The sequence below is a fragment of the Podarcis vaucheri genome (assembly GCF_965113315.1).
Source record: "Podarcis vaucheri genome assembly, chromosome: 16".
Taxonomy (NCBI): domain Eukaryota; kingdom Metazoa; phylum Chordata; class Lepidosauria; order Squamata; family Lacertidae; genus Podarcis; species Podarcis vaucheri.
Window position 1 is genome coordinate 26,708,826 of NC_138754.1, and position 15,956 is coordinate 26,724,781.

The following is a 15,956-nucleotide window of genomic DNA, read 5'->3' on the forward strand; positions in this document are numbered from 1 at the left end:
TTCAAGACCAGTGTTATAGGGTCTCAGTGGCCGCTCCCAGTCACCAGTCTAGCTGCCACTCATGAGACAACCACCTGTGATCTCCTCTCAGATAAGAGAGGGCACCACCTAACTCCACAAGGCAGGGAGCCTCTGAACACTTTACTTACTATCTATTAAAACATTTCTATACCTCCTACTATATTAGTCTGTATGCATTACAACAAAAAGAGAGATATAACAACAGTATCCAAAAGCAACAACATACAGCTTGTTGAAGGAGCACTCCGAATCACAAAGTAAATACATTCTGCACATGCTCAGGAACACTGTTCTCTCTGGTTTTATACATGCATAAGCTCAGAAGCATTCAGCTTGAAGAAGTGCCATCCAGAACGTCTCTCTCCCAGTTCTTCAGAGAAATATTGCTGTTTGCTGACGCACCCGCCGAGCTGCGGCTTGCCTGGTCCTGCAAGGGCGCCCCCAGCAGCACCACCTCCTAGCCCTCCGCCTCGTAGACCGTCTGGCTGACCAGGCCCCGTCGCCACGGCAACGGACGCCGGCGCGGTGCATGCCGGCCCGCAACAAAATGCAACAATAAAACTCTACGGGAGGCTCAGGAGAGGCGGCCAATAGTCTCAGAGGAGTATTGTTGTCGTGGCCAATGGCAGCTGGCGGCGAGCTGGGCTGGGCGTGGCCGCTGCCGGCGGGCGGAGGGCGTGGCCGGGGCATCCAGGCGGCACTCGAGGCTTGTTCGCGGGCGAAGGCAGAGGCGAGGCGCGCGCGGGTTTCCTCAGCTCGTTACGCGACGGGGGCAGCCTCCGGAGGAGCGCCGAGGTGACAACTTGCTCGTCCGCTCCACCAACGTCCCTGCCCGTCGCCGTCGTCGTTCTCGGAGGAGGAAGCAGCCGCAGGAGCCGCCGCCAACCAGAAGCACACGGTGAGGGGCGGCGGCGGCGAGGTTTTTAAGCGGGGAAATTATAATGGCGTCGGCAGAGATGACGGGAGGGGGCGGTTGGGGACATTATTAATATGAGGAGGGTTATAGCGTGATTCCGGCCATGTGTCGGTTGGCTTCTGTAGGACCGTCCAGCGGCCGTTAGAAAATGATATATAAAGTGACATTACGGTTACTTCAACTGTCGAGGTGTGAGGGGAGACGACATTATTATTATCAGTAGTAATACAATAGTAGTTTGGTATGTAATTCTGGCCTTTAAAAAGTTGGGTTCTGCGAGCTGCCCAGAAGCCGTTTGAAAATACAGATTAATATTAGTGCGGTACAAGGATTGTTGAGGTGATGGGAGTGTGAGGGGCGTGGGGGGGGGAAAGAAACTGTATTATTAGTATAGCTTGCAATTCTGATCCTATAAAAGTTGGGTTCTCTGGAATGTTCACAGGCCGTTTGAATAATTCTAATACGGTACAAAATTTAAATGGCGTTTTAAAAACCCATTAAAGCAGGTCATGATTAATGTGGGATTATTATCAGTTGGTTATTTGAGTTATTGAACACGTTTGTGTTCTGCTCATATATAAGTTGGGCTCTCAGAATATGTAAAATGTAAACTTATTTTTTTTGTGTGGGGGGGAGAAACCCCTTGGGAGGAGTTATAAATAGATCTGCGCAACTGAATCGGAATCATGGGTAATCGTTCTTCCATTTCATTTATTATAGATTTTGTTTTCTCGTAAAGTTGGGTTCTCTGGGAAGTTTTACAGACCATTAAAAGACATAATAATGCAAAACTTTTTTAAAAAGTTTTAAAATTAATGAATTCCTTAAGTTTGTGCAATCTAAATTAGAGGGGGAGGGGTGGAATTAGAAAGTGGTATACAAATTACTTTTAAGCATGGTACATAGTGTTGGCATCATGAAGGGTTCCGGAGAACTTGGATGCTTGCAAGCTTATTTTGCAACCTTTTAAATAAGTGTTTTGGCCAACTGCATTTTGGACAGTTATCCTCTCTTCCCCACCTCACGTGAACATGCATGAACATGCACAGTTGGCTGATTTTGCTGCTCCTGATTTTCTTACATTATTTTGAATGAGCACTCAAACTGGGAAGCCCTGTAGTGAGTTTGTAGGTCACCTGATAGAAGAGGAGGATTTTGCTGTTGCACCTTTTTTTTTTGCTTTGAGTTGCAGCCTAATTTTTAGATTCTACAGAGAGAAATTTAAAAAGAAATGCTTGAAAGTATTCTTAAATAGTTTTGTGCCATGTTGGGTCCAACTATTGAGATAAAAGAGAAACCACAGCCAGCTCCTATTTGGTTTGCAATGAATAACTAGGGAAGAGAATAAATAGGTGAAGTAACAGGAGTACGTTTTCTGAATACGTTGTTGGGCGTATATTTTTCAAGATGGGTAGGATTTGTGGTGGATTGCACTGTATTGCTGTATTATCTAGTGTGCTAGGTATTGTGTAATTCCTACTTTCTCAAGACACTGACACTTAAGTCTGGTGTGTGTATATGGGAGAGACAAGGCTTACTTAAAAGGCATAGTATGATTGTGTGGGTGTGGCAAGGAATCTCTGAAGCCTTGTGGGTAAAATGGGCAAATTAGGGAGGGTGCTAAATGTCTAATGATGTGCAAATGTTGTTGGGAGGGGTGATGGTGGGAAAGTTTCTGATGAAGACATTATCAATTTTTTTGTAACTCTGCAAAGCATTATACAACTTCTTTAGACTAGTCCCCGTGTCCAACCCTGCAATTTTGTATTTTTAAAAAATAGAACAATAAAGTCCCTTAACTGCGTCATTTAATTTCGGAAATAACCTTAAAATAATGTGCTAGATGTTGTGTGACTTGAAGCAATACAGAAAAAGAGTTTGGAGAAGAAAGGAATCAAAATAATGTAGGAAGAGTTGGGAATCCTGTTTGATGGGAGGGAATCCTCTTGCGAGCTGTACAAAGGGTATCTTGTGGGCAAATAGTTTTAGGATGTAAGAAAATGTGGAATTTCTGCTTGAGGGTGAAGACAATTAAGTCTGTGGGTATAAGTGATGATAAGTGGGTATAATACCTTGGTCTGCATTCCTGGAGGTGGGTGGGGCAACTCAGACATCTGTGGCCAATTAGGTCCTCCTGTAATGAGCCAAGCTCAGCAAAAGGTGTCTGCAACACACTGCATTTGTTCTGTCTAATTTAAGTAGTGTGTAGGTTGTTCAGCTCAACCCCCAAGGTGGGGTCTGTGTTTTACTGAAGTACATCTGGCACACAAAGTGTTGAGCATATTGGTCTCTTCTTGCAGAAATAATTTATGTTTGATCTTACATGCTTGATTTGTTAAAACAGTGGGAGGAGATAAACTGCATGTATATTCATTAGCTCATCAGAAATACGAACAGATGGTTCAACTTTGTGCCTCCAGAACAAATTCTGGAGTGTATTTATGAGAGTGGCTGAATGGTTCTGGAAATTAAGCCATACAGTAAATACTTTTAGCTGGTGTAGTGTATGGATCTGCCAGCACAGGTTAACATTTTGAATTCTTGTCCATTGTGCTTTGTAGGTAACCATGAGTGATCGAAAGGCCGTGATAAAGAATGCAGATATGTCTGAGGAGATGCAGCAGGACTCCGTGGAGTGTGCTACACAGGCCTTGGAAAAATACAACATTGAGAAAGATATTGCTGCCCACATAAAGAAGGTAAAGCTTGATAATTGTTGTATGCTGCTAGTTTAGAATTCTTAGAGGAAGAGGAAAATTCAGACTGAGGGAGGGAACAGTTAAAATTATTTCTAACTAAACATGTGTCCACAGATTTCTTAACTGGCAAAGCTGATTTTGTATGTGTAGGAGTGTTCTGGCCTGCCAGGGAATAGTTGGACATTTTCCTGCATTTCCTTCACAGCCTAGTCTATGTGGGTGGTCTAAATGCATGTCTGTGTTCCTAGAGGGTTGTCAAGCATCTGTGATCTTCTGACTTTGGCAGAGCTTGCAAGAAGCTTGCCAGATCTGCTGTGACAGTGGGCAAGCTTATATCTCCATAAGTAAGACAGTGTGGAAGCATACACATTTGTTCCTCGAAGATGAGAAAAGTACAAAACCTTAAAACATTCCTTAGCGTAGCTCTTAACAAGTTGTAGCAAGATACACCCTGTATTTGCAACAGTGCTATTCAACAATTCAGCACTACAAAGGCAAGCCACAGCAAGCCTCATGGTTGGTTGCTACCATCTTCTTCAGCATGACTTTGAAGAGTTTGGTAGCCCTTGCTTCTATTTTAACCTAGCCTCAATTTGGTATGATGATCACTTGGAAATACTGTTTAGTTTTAGCTATAATTATGATTAGTGGAAACAGGTTGGTTTCAAATCAAAGAAGGCTTTTTTCATTAACCAGTTAAGATTAACCACAATTCATGGTTTGAGTGCAACAGTAAATTGTAGTTAATTGAATCAGCTTGTGGGCACACTGAAAGAGGTGCTAACTTACAGTTTAATAGTGTACAAACTTGGCCACTCAGACTGTTTTGCATATGGGCTGGGGGAGAAAGAATGTGGTAGACACTCAAGACTTGCTGCATTAGCCACTATACGTTTAGGATTGGTCTGATTCAGGGGTCGGCAACCTAAGGCCCATGGACCCCCACACCTGCTTAGGGACCCCTGCCGTCCGTTCTCCTGCTCCGTGCCAAAAGGAGCCCCGGAAATAGCGTTTGCGCATGTGTGCGCACACACTCCGGCCCACCACAGCGTGTGCGGGACCGTGAACCAGCCCAAGCCACAAAAACTTTGCCGACCCCTGGATTGAATCCTACTCCAGTACAGGAACACAAGTGAATTTAATATTAGCTGATATAATAGTGTATTAAATGCATAGTCTGGTACAAGGATGGGATTAATACCTATAAAAATCAGTACTCTGAAATTTGCTAAGCAATATATTGATATACTGTAAATTGGTTGAATAGCAACTGCTCCAAGCCTCTGTAAAAGAGAATTCCTGTTTCCAAGATTTAGTATAACATTACCTTAATAAACCCTCAATTTCTTTCACAACATTATTTTTCAGAATAAATATAGATGAGAAATTACAGTGCTAACAATGCATAACTGTCCCTTTTTAAGTACACCATATCCTGGTCGCACCATCTCCCCAAAACTTTAGGATTGGCTAATACTGTCATAGTTGCTTTGACGAGGTTTTCATTGCATGCCATTACGAAAATTATTTATCATGAATTAAATTCTTACCAAATCTTGTGAGGTACAAAGTGAAGTAGATTCTTTATTGTTCCACAGACATTACTCTCTTAAGTTAGTTGAATTAAGAACCCACACTTAAATAGATAGCACAGAGGAGTATTAAACTACTAATTATTAGTTGTATATGTGCAGGTCCTGCTATCCACATGCTTGCGATGCGAAAATTCACTTATCCTTCTGCCCAAACCTTGCTATGAGCACCGTAGACTCAGATATCCAAAGAACTGACCACCTTGCTGGCTTGTGCTTTGATAGTTGGCAACAGCCATTTTTGGGAAGAAACCAGAGAGAGAGGAAGTGGGGAGCCAAGAACAAAGGAATTGGGGCAGGGGAGATAAGACATGGGTTTCCCAAACTTGGGTCTCCAGCTGGTTTTGGACTGCAACTCTCATCATTCCTACATAGTAAGACCACTAGCCAGGGATGATGGGAACTGTAGTCCAAGAGCAGCTGGAGATCTAAGTTTGGGAAACCCTGCGTTAGGCAAATCTGTTTTTTTCCTCTGTTCTCTTGCAGATTAGCTGCATACATTTCAGGAACTTTGGGCGGGGGGGGGGTGAAGAGGTTGGACAAATCCCGAATTAGAAATATTTCCATAGGAAATGATGAAATGGTGGACTTGGTTACAAAAGTAGGACCTATGCGTAACTTCTCTTCCTAAACCCAGATAGCCTGAACGTCTGTATGGGTTGCTTAGAATATCCCTACAGCACTTCTCAAGCTACTTGCTCCAAAATAGTCCAGTTAATGTCAGTATGTTGTTGTGGTTTCAATGTGATTTGTGGACTGCAGTCTTCCCTTGTCTCATACATGACAAGAACAAAAGTTAAGTCACTGGGCTATGTTGCTGCATGTTTCTTGTATGTATAGCTCAAGAGGTTAGAAGACTGCATTGCATATTCTTTCCAAACACATGAGTGAAGCTGTTCACTTGAGAAGCTAAGCTATTAAGTTATTCTCTTTCAGGAGTTTGACAAGAAATACAATCCTACTTGGCACTGCATTGTGGGAAGAAATTTTGGCAGCTATGTGACTCATGAGACCAAACACTTCATCTACTTCTACCTGGGTCAAGTTGCCATTCTCCTCTTCAAATCCGGTTAGAACATGGGACTGTTCCACCCCAAACATGCATTTGGTTACAGGACTGCACGCTAATTCCAAATAGACTGAAGTCTTCAGCCTTCCCAGGGAACATACCTTGATCTTCAAGCCTTTTGTTGTTTTAATGGACAGGTACTCCTCTGTACCATTTTGTGTTTTTGTTGTGGCCATAAAAAAATAGCAAAAAAGTAATCTTGTATGTATTTTCTTTCCAAAAAGCAACCCACAAGTCCTAATTTTCTAATAAAACCTTTGGGCATACATTCAGTCTTTAAGAGCTTGTTCTAATACTTCCATATTTAGCCAACTCTCCTATGACTACCAGCTTTGCACTGCAGACTTGAAATAGCAAATTATTTGCCAAAATCAGGGGTGACTAACTTGTGGCCTTCTGGATGTTTCAGATTACAACCCCCATTAGCCATGTTGCTTGAGATTGGTGTGAGTTTGAATCCAAAAACATCTGGAGACCATAGTTTTCTGTCTACTGAATGAACTAGATTTGCCTTTGGCAAAACAGCGCTATCATTGGAGCCAATAGGACCTGTAAACTATTCCCCGTGTTGCATCTGATTCTTAAGCATATTTACTTGTAAAATGACATAACTGACTCATCCAGTGGGACTTTCAAGCAAGTATGTACGAGGTTGCATAAGCTTATGCATAAATTGGAAGGGATCCCAGTGTGTTCATTGTCTTTACAAGTAATTTTGCATGAGACTGCAATCTAGGGTGTATCTAACGCCTGCAAAGATGATCTTTACTCACCAGTATGCATGCTTTGATGATTAATGCAGTGTACAAAAGGAACAACTGAATTTAAATTACATTCTGGTCAGTGTGATTCTTTAGTTAGAAATATGTGCCAGACTTATTGTCACCTCTAAAAATGTTCAGTGATGCCTGGTTATTTAAATTCCAATATGGAATATTTAAATACATAACATTCTAACAATGTAATCAAAAGCATTTACAATACTTGTTCCCAGTAGCATACTTGCACTGTTTTTTTTTGGCATCATAGTACTTATGGCAGGGCATCTTGATGTAAGGAACAGTGCTAGAACGCCTGTCTAAAGCCCAAGGAATAAAACATACCACTGCTTGGAAAAAGAATTATCACCTAGCTTAGCAGGATGTGCAACTCCTGCTTGTTTCACTGACATGTCAGATCTCCTTTTCCCACAATCCAAATCGAGCATTTTACGAAGACCTGTTGTTTTGTACACTGGAGTGCATGCTCAACTTTTCCATTGAAAATATTTGCAACTTTGGAGAATGCAACATTAATTTGTAATACGTTGGTAGCTCTTTGGTAGTTAAGTTTTTTTTTTGCAGTGGCTGCTACTACTTTTCATTGCAAAGATATCACTTGGTGGTAGTCATGCAAGCTCATCTCCTGTTCTTTTCAGGGGGGTAGATGGGAGGTCAATAGCATCCAGACTGGAAAATTATTTGCATCTTCTGGTGTTGAAGTAAAGGCCAGCCCAGAAAATCATTTAACTGCAGAGTTAGAAGGGACATGGAGAATCATCTAGTCCAACCCTTGCAATGCAGGAATATGCAGCTGTCCTATATGGGGATCGAACCTGCAGCCTTGGTTTTATCAGCACCATGCTCTAACCAACTGAGCTATCCAGCTTTCACTGTAGGTGTAAGTACAGAGACCCAATGTGACCTCCATCAAACTTTAAATACTGTATGTAGTTTGTGCAAATGCTTGCTCCTCTGTGCTAGTTACTCCTCTTTCTAATGTAGATATTCAATCCTGCCAAAAGTGATGATGGAGGGCAGGCAGTCCATGAAGACTTACTGCCACTCAACAGAATCCAGGGGCCTGGGTTCAGGAGATGCAGCACTACACCAAGAATGGCAGTGCCCAAGCTTTCTTCACATACGGGAACATTTATGTAACTCTTCACACTTGAATCTATTGTAATCATGCAGTACCACATACATGATGCTACTATTTAAAGGATGGGGGGGGGCAGCTCCTTAACCTCATGGTAGAGTTTTTTAAGAGAAGAAATAACATGGTAGTTACTGTAGTTACACATGCTTACTTTACAGCAGGAGAATGGATTGTGTGTGTGTTGCCATAGACCTGGGTATAGGGCAGTATATAAATTCAATAAATAGACTTTGTAGATGAGGAGCTCCATCTTGGTAATTATAGAGTATGTACCTGTAGTTGTCCTCTACACAGATGGAGGCTACATCCATTTTGAGGTTCAAACAAATTACAAGTCTTATTTCAATGAAACAAATTTGAAAATTAATATATATTTTTAATAAATACAGCAAGAAATCTGGTGCTTCAGTGACTTCTACCCAGTAAGTGCAGACCTCTTTTTTTTTTTAAGGCTAGTTGGTGCCACACATGGCTACACAAAAGGTGGTTGACATGATTGAAATAGGAAATTACTTGAGTCTTAAAATGCAGCTGCCCTCATGAACAGAACTGCCTAAACCCATCAGATTTTTTTAAAAATTCTCACTGAAATAAAAGTCCCATCTTCCAGTGGTTCACGTGTTGTTCCCTAGCAAGATGAGGAAGATGCTTACCCAACTGTCACATGACTACAGCAGCAGAATACAGCAGCTGACTGATATCTGAAATTTAATTCCCCAAGGGATTAGTGTGCTTTGATGGCATGATGCCGAGTGTGTTGCAAGGCCATAACCATTTGAATTTGGCCATCAGAGTTCAGTCCACCCTTTCATTTTAAAACTTGTACGCTGTAAGATGAAAGTCATAACTTGAAGCCGGAGTGAATAGCCACAATGCCTGAACCCATGTTCTGATAGTCCACCTTCAGAAAGCCTGCATCTTCAATCATCTCCTTGAATTCTACCTGAAATGCAACAATGGTGATACTGTCAATAAGTGATGAAACTCTGCAGGATTCCCGGACATTTCACAGTGCACCTCACCTGGGACACTTGCTGTGTACAATCCTAGGAAGTACAATTGCAACCTCAATGTTTATAGACATAAAAGGATTTATTTATTTACCTGGGACGGAAAGCGCCTGATGCTTTCTACGAGATACTGGTAGGATTTCCAGTCACCAGCAATAACCTCGCCCAGCACAGGGATAACCTGGAAGCTATACAGATCATACAGACTGCAAAGGGAGGGAAAACACCAGTAGGTTAATACAGATAATACAGATCAATCTCCTTTCTTGCCATTTGAAACATTTGAATCCTGCCCTCCGAAGCAGCATAAAGCAAGCTTGTTCCATCTTCCATGTGACAACCCTTTATATATTTGAAGATGGCTATCATATCGCCTCTCAATCTTCTCCAGGCTAAACATACCCAGCTCCCTCAAACCTTCCCCACAAGGCTTGGTTTCCAGACCCTTTATCTTACTGGTTGCCTTCTGCACATCTTCCAACTCGTCAATATCCATTTTAAACTCTGCTGCCCAGAACTGTACAGAATACTCCAGGTGGGGTCTGACCAAGGCAGAACAGAGTGGTACTTCAAGGCTGGCCAGTCCTTCAAGGGCCACATGCCACCAAATGCACACATAGACCACACCATACTCATCCCCGTTACAGTGCTGGACTAAGGTGGTAACTGTCTTCTCCAGTGCTATGATAAGAGGAAGATGGGGGCTGGGGGGCTCTTCATCTGCCAATCCTAAGTCCCATCAGCCCCTGCCTGCACAGCCATCCTGCAGGCTCCAGAATCCTATGTCCCAACTGGGGATGATGGGAGTTGTAATTCAAAACATCTGGAGGTAAACAACATTTGCTTAAGGGGATGAAAAAGAGAGAGAATCTCTAACCCAACCTGGAAATGAAGGAGTTGTTGACATGACTGAATTCTAGGCAGAGGAATCTCCCTCCTGGTTTCAGGACTCGATAAGCCTCCTGAAGAGCCTGGAAAAAAACGGTAGAAGAAGACATTAAGTATATTTATGATGCTTCACACAGTGCTATTCTGAGATCCAGAACATGGATTTGGCAAGGCAAGTTGTGTTCATGTTAATAAACACACTAAATACGATTTAAGAACCGTTGCAAACTCTCAATATATACCAGCTGCCTTTAGAGACAGTGACTGCCAGTTTTGAGCAAGTGAGAAGCAAGCAGCTGAATCCTAGGCTGCTATTCCTTTTGCCAGTCCCTGTTTTCCAGGCCTCCACTGCCTTCCCTCTCAATTTAATGATGTCCACCTAAAAGCTTTATTTTTGCAGCAAGGGAAATAAAATCAAGAGAAATGAATATAGTTAAATGGATTCTTCAGGTAGCAGCTGGAAGAAGCTAGCCGGAAATGTAAAAATAGGGCAAGCTATGGTGGAAACTCAATCTATGAGAAAGGGAGGGGGGAGCCCCACCTGACAAAGCATCAAGGTATTGAGCAAGTTAGGCACCTGTGCAAGTTTGGTAACAGGACAAGGAGACCCAGGGCAGACTACTCTCTCCTTTTGCCATTTTTTCCTCCTGAAGCTGATCATAATCTCAGCATTATGTTGACTCATTCTCGTAAATCCCAAGTCCTCAAGTAAAGAAGCTCAATGAATAACAACTAGGATGATTTTAGAAGCTGACTAAGCAAATACATGGGCAGATAATGAGCATGTACTACTTCCAGCATTAGAGAGAGTATGCCTCTCAATACCAGTTGCTGGAGAGCATATGTGCTGTTGTGCTCAGGTTCTGCTTGCCAAATTCCCATAGGCATGTGGTTGGACACTATGAGGCCAGGATAGTAGGCTAGATTGTCTGATCCAGTAGGGCTCTTGTGCTGTTACCCCTCTCAATAATAATAAACACAGGAAAGCAATACCCTTCTCTCCCAGAGGCGAATGACTAAGCATTGGAAACAGAACGGTTGACTACACAGGGGTCAGCAAACTTTTTCAGCAGGGGGCCGGTCCACTGTCCCTCACACCCTGGGGGGGCCAACTATATTTTTTTTTGGGGGGGGGATGAACGAATTCCTATGCCCCACAAATAACCCAGAGATGCATTTTAAATAAAAGGACACATTCTACTCATGTAAAAACACGCTGATTCCCGGACCATCCGCGGGCCAGATTTAGAAGGTGATTGAGCTGGATCCAGCTCCTGGGCCTTAGTTTGCCTACCCATGGATTACATGGAATGGACCTCACTCTAATCCAGCAGAGCAAGCTGTTGTGTTCTTCAAAGAGTAAAAATCCAGCAAAATCTGACCAATGCTCACCTGGTCTATATGAGTGACATTCCGGATACCAAAGGCAATTGTGTATATGTCAAAACTGTCATTGTTGAAGGGCAACTCTTCAGCATCTCCAAGCACCCAGGATAATCCTTTGAAAGAATGTAAAGGGAAACTGCTCAGCGGCACACCCTAAGCAACTTTCAGGAAGGCTGTGTCATCAAAGGAAACCAGACTTCTAGGAAAGTATCTACCCTCGTTTACAGGCAAAAGTCAACTTAAAGCAAACCAACACAAGAGGGCACACATGTATGCTTAAAAAGACACTGCTGTAGCTGTCATATTCCATATGAACATATGAAAAGCCTGCTAGATCTGGTCAACCAGATGCCTGTGGAAAACCAGCAAGCAGGATTCAAGCGCACGAGCACTCTCCCCTTTTGTGGTTTCCAGGAACTGGTACTCAGAAGCATTTCTGCCTTCAACCGTAGAGCTGAGCACAGCCTTCATGGCTAGTTTCTCCTCCATGAATTTGTCTAATTCTTTTTTAAAAGCCATCTGGTAGGTGGCTATCACTGCCTCCTGTAGGAGTGCGTTGCACAGTTTAACTAGATGCTGTGTGAATAAGTCCTTTATCTACCCTGAATCTTCCAATATACAGCTTCATTGGGTGCCTGTTAAGTTCTAGTAATAAAATCATAGATTTGGAAGCGACCCCAAGGGCCATCTACTCCCTGCAATGCAGGAATCTCAACTAAATGTAAGGGAGAAAACTATTTCTCAATCCACTTTCTTTATGCCATGCATAATTTAAAATACTATCATGTCACCAGTCACTCACCTCTTCTCCATACCTTCAAATAATAACTCATTGTTGCTAATTATAGACAGACATCATTCAGTATGCTGAGTGCTTATAGGCAGGATGCTTAAGAGCAGCCTTCACTGGCTGTGGCTGATGGGAATTGTAGTCCAACGTAACTGAAGTGTTCCAGGTTGACATATACTGTACAAGTAAAGGGGTAATCTGAGTAATGTAAGTTAAACTTTTTTCTAGTCAAAGGGTGGGGCTTAGATGTTGAACTAGGCTATCCATACACGATTTCCATCCCTTTGCTGAAGTGCCAGTCTATTACCTTTAGAATAACCAAGGCGTTGTGATTTCTTCTTCCCAACCTTCAGCATCTCCTTGTTAATGTCACAAACCACCACATGGGATCCTCCCAGGGACTGATGATCCTCTTCATGGTAAAGCTTGGTAATCTCCTGCCACGATAAGTTCTGATGGGATCTCAGCTGCTGCTGGATTCGTCGCTCCCGCTGGGAACGAACGTAATTGATAAACCGAAAGGCGATGTCTCCTGCATTAGTTTTGAAAGGAAGACTCACAATGTGGGATTCTTCCCTAGAATTCAATGCTTAAGTATTGTAAGGGCACTAATGTACTACGCTAGGAGTTTCTGTAGTCATTCATTCTCTTTTTTTAAAAAAAATTATTTATTCAAAGTTATAACAAAACATATTTTCCAAAAACATATCCTTATTCCCCCCCATTTTTTCCTCCCTCCCCCCTTCCCCCCACAGAACCCATCCTCCCACCCCACCCCCAACTTCCCTCAGTTCCAGTTTTTGGTTTCTCCAATAACACTACTTTCTGCATCTTACAGAGTTGTGTAGATCTTCAAACTATTTAGCTAATTATTATCAGTAAAAAAAAAATGTGAATGTTTATTCAACATGTAGTCATTCATTCTCAAGCTGCATTCATTTATTCAACCTAGGGAGAACATTCAGCTCCAAATGCCAACTGTCCTGAGACTGTCCAGAGGGAAGCACAGTCCAATTTCAGCAGCACTCAGGAAAGGTTGTGCATCGGAAGCTGCCCTATGCTGAATCAGCCCATTGGCCCATCTAGTTCAATGCTCCCTACACTGTTCTGGCAATGGCTCTCCAGAGTTTCAAGCAGGGAGTCTTTCCCAGTCCTACCTGGAACCTTTTGAATGCAAAGAAGATGCTTGAGCACTGAGTCAAGGCCCTTTCCCAAACAACCAGAGGACTAAACGTTGCAGGGTAAAGCATGTGTGTGTTCAGTATCTTGTATTATTGCAACCTTGTGCAAAACCAAGTTGAGAACCACTTGACGGAAAGTATTCTAAATAATAAAAAAGCACCACGTCCACCCACTTTCCCGAGGGTCATTCCCTTTGAGATTGTGTCACTTGGTGCCAAATAGATCTGCAGCGGATTGTACTACTGTTAATTACTTGTTTCAGTCATTAATACCCCTTCATCAGAAGCTCCCAGGAATGTATTCAGAAGTGTGAATAAACCAACTTTCCCAACCTGGTGCTCTTCAAGTGATTTGGACCACTGCTACTGTCATTCTTGACCATTGGTCATGCTGGCCACGGCTAATAGGTGTTGTAGTCCAATGAAATCTGGAGGCCAGCAGGTTTTGGAAGGCTAGAATAACCCTGATTCACACACAACAAATAAATACAATTTAGAAACCAACAAATAACCTGAAAAACTAAAAAGTGAACAGGAAGGGTTGTAGCTCAGTGGTGGAACATCTCTCTTTAATGCAGACAGTTCCAATTTCAATCCCTGACATCTCCTGGTAGGGCTGGGAGAGACGATACTTGAAACCCTGGAGAGCCATTGCTGTTGGTCAGCACAGACAGTTTTGACTAGTGGTCTGACCTGGCAAAAGGCAGCTTCCTATAATCCTAATTCATTGCTCACCCCCAACTCCAGAGCAACAAGTTGAATAGCATTAATCTCTTCACAATACAGATTGTTGGGGATTGCTCACTTCCCAGAGGCTGCTACCAGTCAGGGTTGACAAATCTGAGCTAGGTGGACCAAGGCAGCTTCTTAAGTTCCTAAAAAATAAATGACTGTACACATGGTCTCAAACATGGCGCTAAAGCTCCTTAAAAGATGCCTGTGAACAACATGAGTCTCACCTGTCCCTCCAGCAACATCAAGCAACTGGCTTCCAGGGTAAGGGTTCATTTGATGCAGCAGGTTGTCCTTCCAAAGACGATGGATCCCCAGACTCATTGAATCATTCATTAAATCATACTTCTTAGCCACATTTTCAAAAACTTGGTAAACTGAAAAAGATAGCTGCATCACTGATCATGATCAAATAATGTGTTGATTACATTGCCACATATTGCAAGATCCTTTTTTTTTTCTTTCAGGGAAGGGCTGTAGCTCAGTGGTAGAGTATCTGCTCTGGCAGATGTCGTTTTCTCTTCTAGAAAGGTTCCTGTCACTGCTCTGTTATACATTATCTATATGGGGCTGCCCTTGAAAATGGGCTGGAAACTGGTTGCTTCCAAATGCTACTGTGAGAATGCTCAAGTAGGTTCACGCAATTTCTGAAAGCTTTCCCCAGTTACCTTTCCTGCCCCGATTTAAGGTGTTGACTTTAACATATAAAGCCCTAAATGACTTGAGACCTGGATCTTTGAAAGAGCACCTCTCCCAATATAAGTCTGCTTGTGCCCTTCTCATGGACCCACTTATAGGTGAGGTACACTGTGTGATGATTCTAGGACAGGACCTTTTCTGTGTTGACACTCAAACTACAGCATTCCCTCCCTCCTGTCAACTGGAGCCATCATTGGCTATCCTCCTGGAAAACTCAGTTCCTGCATGGTGTAAAACCAATTTGTTAGTCTTTAGTTTGCCACAAGACTCTGTTGCATCACTGCATATTCAGTGTATGTTAAATCCCGATTAATTTTATACGTTTTGTTGTATGTCACTGAATGTTCAGGTAACTTTTTTTTTATGCATTTGTGCTTCTAATCCTCCCAGGGTCACAAATGTGATAAAGGGCAAAATAAAATCATGGTGTTAATAGTTATACAGTAGTGTTAAACTAGGACCTGGAATACCAGAGCTCAAATCCCCATTCAGCACTGGGTGACCCTTGGACCTCTCACAGGCTTGTATCCACAACTATATTTTACTCAGAGTAGGCCCACTGATTTTAGTGTAGTATAAATGTTATAATAATTTTTTTAAAAAAGGATATTCTATTGTAGTTTCATGCTACCTTTAATGTATGTGTTATTTATTTACTGTTGTAAGTCGCTCTGAGTTACTTTTGTAAAAAAACACAAAAAAAGATTGACAATTTTAAACAAAACAAATACGTAAATTAACCCTCCGCCTCCGCTCAGCCGAGGCCTGGCTACTCCCTTCCGCCTAGCTCACCCTTCTCGCTTTTCTCTGACTCAGACACCGTCTGGAACCCGAAATGCGTCTCTCCGTCGGTGGCCGGGCGCTGTCCCCCGCTGCACAGGCCCCGAAGGAGGCGAAGAACCCTTTGCCCGCGGCGGCAGCCGTTCCAAACCCTGCAGGAGCCAACAACCATGGAGGCCGCCATCTTGCTAGGTGTCGCAATGGTTCTGCGTCACCTTTCATTGTAGCTCCGCCCATTCTCAAGGGGAGGCGGAGAGGGCGTGAACCAGGCGCACG

At 42.8% G+C, this 15,956-nt stretch overlaps 2 protein-coding genes across 2 annotated transcripts; one reads left to right on the forward strand and one right to left on the reverse strand.

Moving 5' to 3' along the window:
* Positions 1-714: 714 nt before the first annotated feature.
* Positions 715-6,577, forward strand: DYNLL1 (dynein light chain LC8-type 1). Its single transcript, XM_082203538.1, has 3 exons — positions 715-919; positions 3,499-3,636; positions 6,165-6,577. Exons 2-3 carry the CDS (start codon positions 3,505-3,507, stop codon positions 6,300-6,302), a joined length of 270 nt encoding a protein of 89 aa, XP_082059664.1. The 5' UTR covers positions 715-919; positions 3,499-3,504; the 3' UTR covers positions 6,303-6,577.
* A 1,992-nt stretch (positions 6,578-8,569) lies between these two features.
* COQ5 (coenzyme Q5, methyltransferase) lies at positions 8,570-15,891 on the reverse strand. The gene is made up of 7 exons (XM_082203413.1): positions 15,693-15,891; positions 14,429-14,578; positions 12,596-12,820; positions 11,505-11,611; positions 10,107-10,195; positions 9,319-9,430; positions 8,570-9,157 (listed from the first exon to the last, which is right to left on the reverse strand). Exons 1-7 carry the CDS (start codon positions 15,862-15,864, stop codon positions 9,056-9,058), a joined length of 957 nt encoding a protein of 318 aa, XP_082059539.1. The 5' UTR covers positions 15,865-15,891; the 3' UTR covers positions 8,570-9,055.
* Positions 15,892-15,956: the final 65 nt, after the last annotated feature.

What these genes read in the sequence shown, in the direction of transcription:
- DYNLL1 (XM_082203538.1), top strand. Translation starts at nt 3,505, where the DNA reads ATGAGTGATCGAAAGGCCGTGATAAAGAATGCAGATATGTCTGAGGAG. An exon ending in TTGCTGCCCACATAAAGAAG is followed by an intron (nt 3,637 to 6,164) that starts GTAAAGCTTGAT and finishes ATTCTCTTTCAG; the next exon opens with GAGTTTGACAAGAAATACAA.
- COQ5 (XM_082203413.1), bottom strand. Translation starts at nt 15,864, where the DNA reads ATGGCGGCCTCCATGGTTGTTGGCTCCTGCAGGGTTTGGAACGGCTGC. An exon ending in GTCAGAGAAAAGCGAGAAGG is followed by an intron (nt 14,579 to 15,692) that starts GTGAGCTAGGCG and finishes TATCTTTTTCAG; the next exon opens with TTTACCAAGTTTTTGAAAAT. An exon ending in ATGTCACTCATATAGACCAG is followed by an intron (nt 10,196 to 11,504) that starts GTGAGCATTGGT and finishes GTTTTTTTCCAG; the next exon opens with GCTCTTCAGGAGGCTTATCG.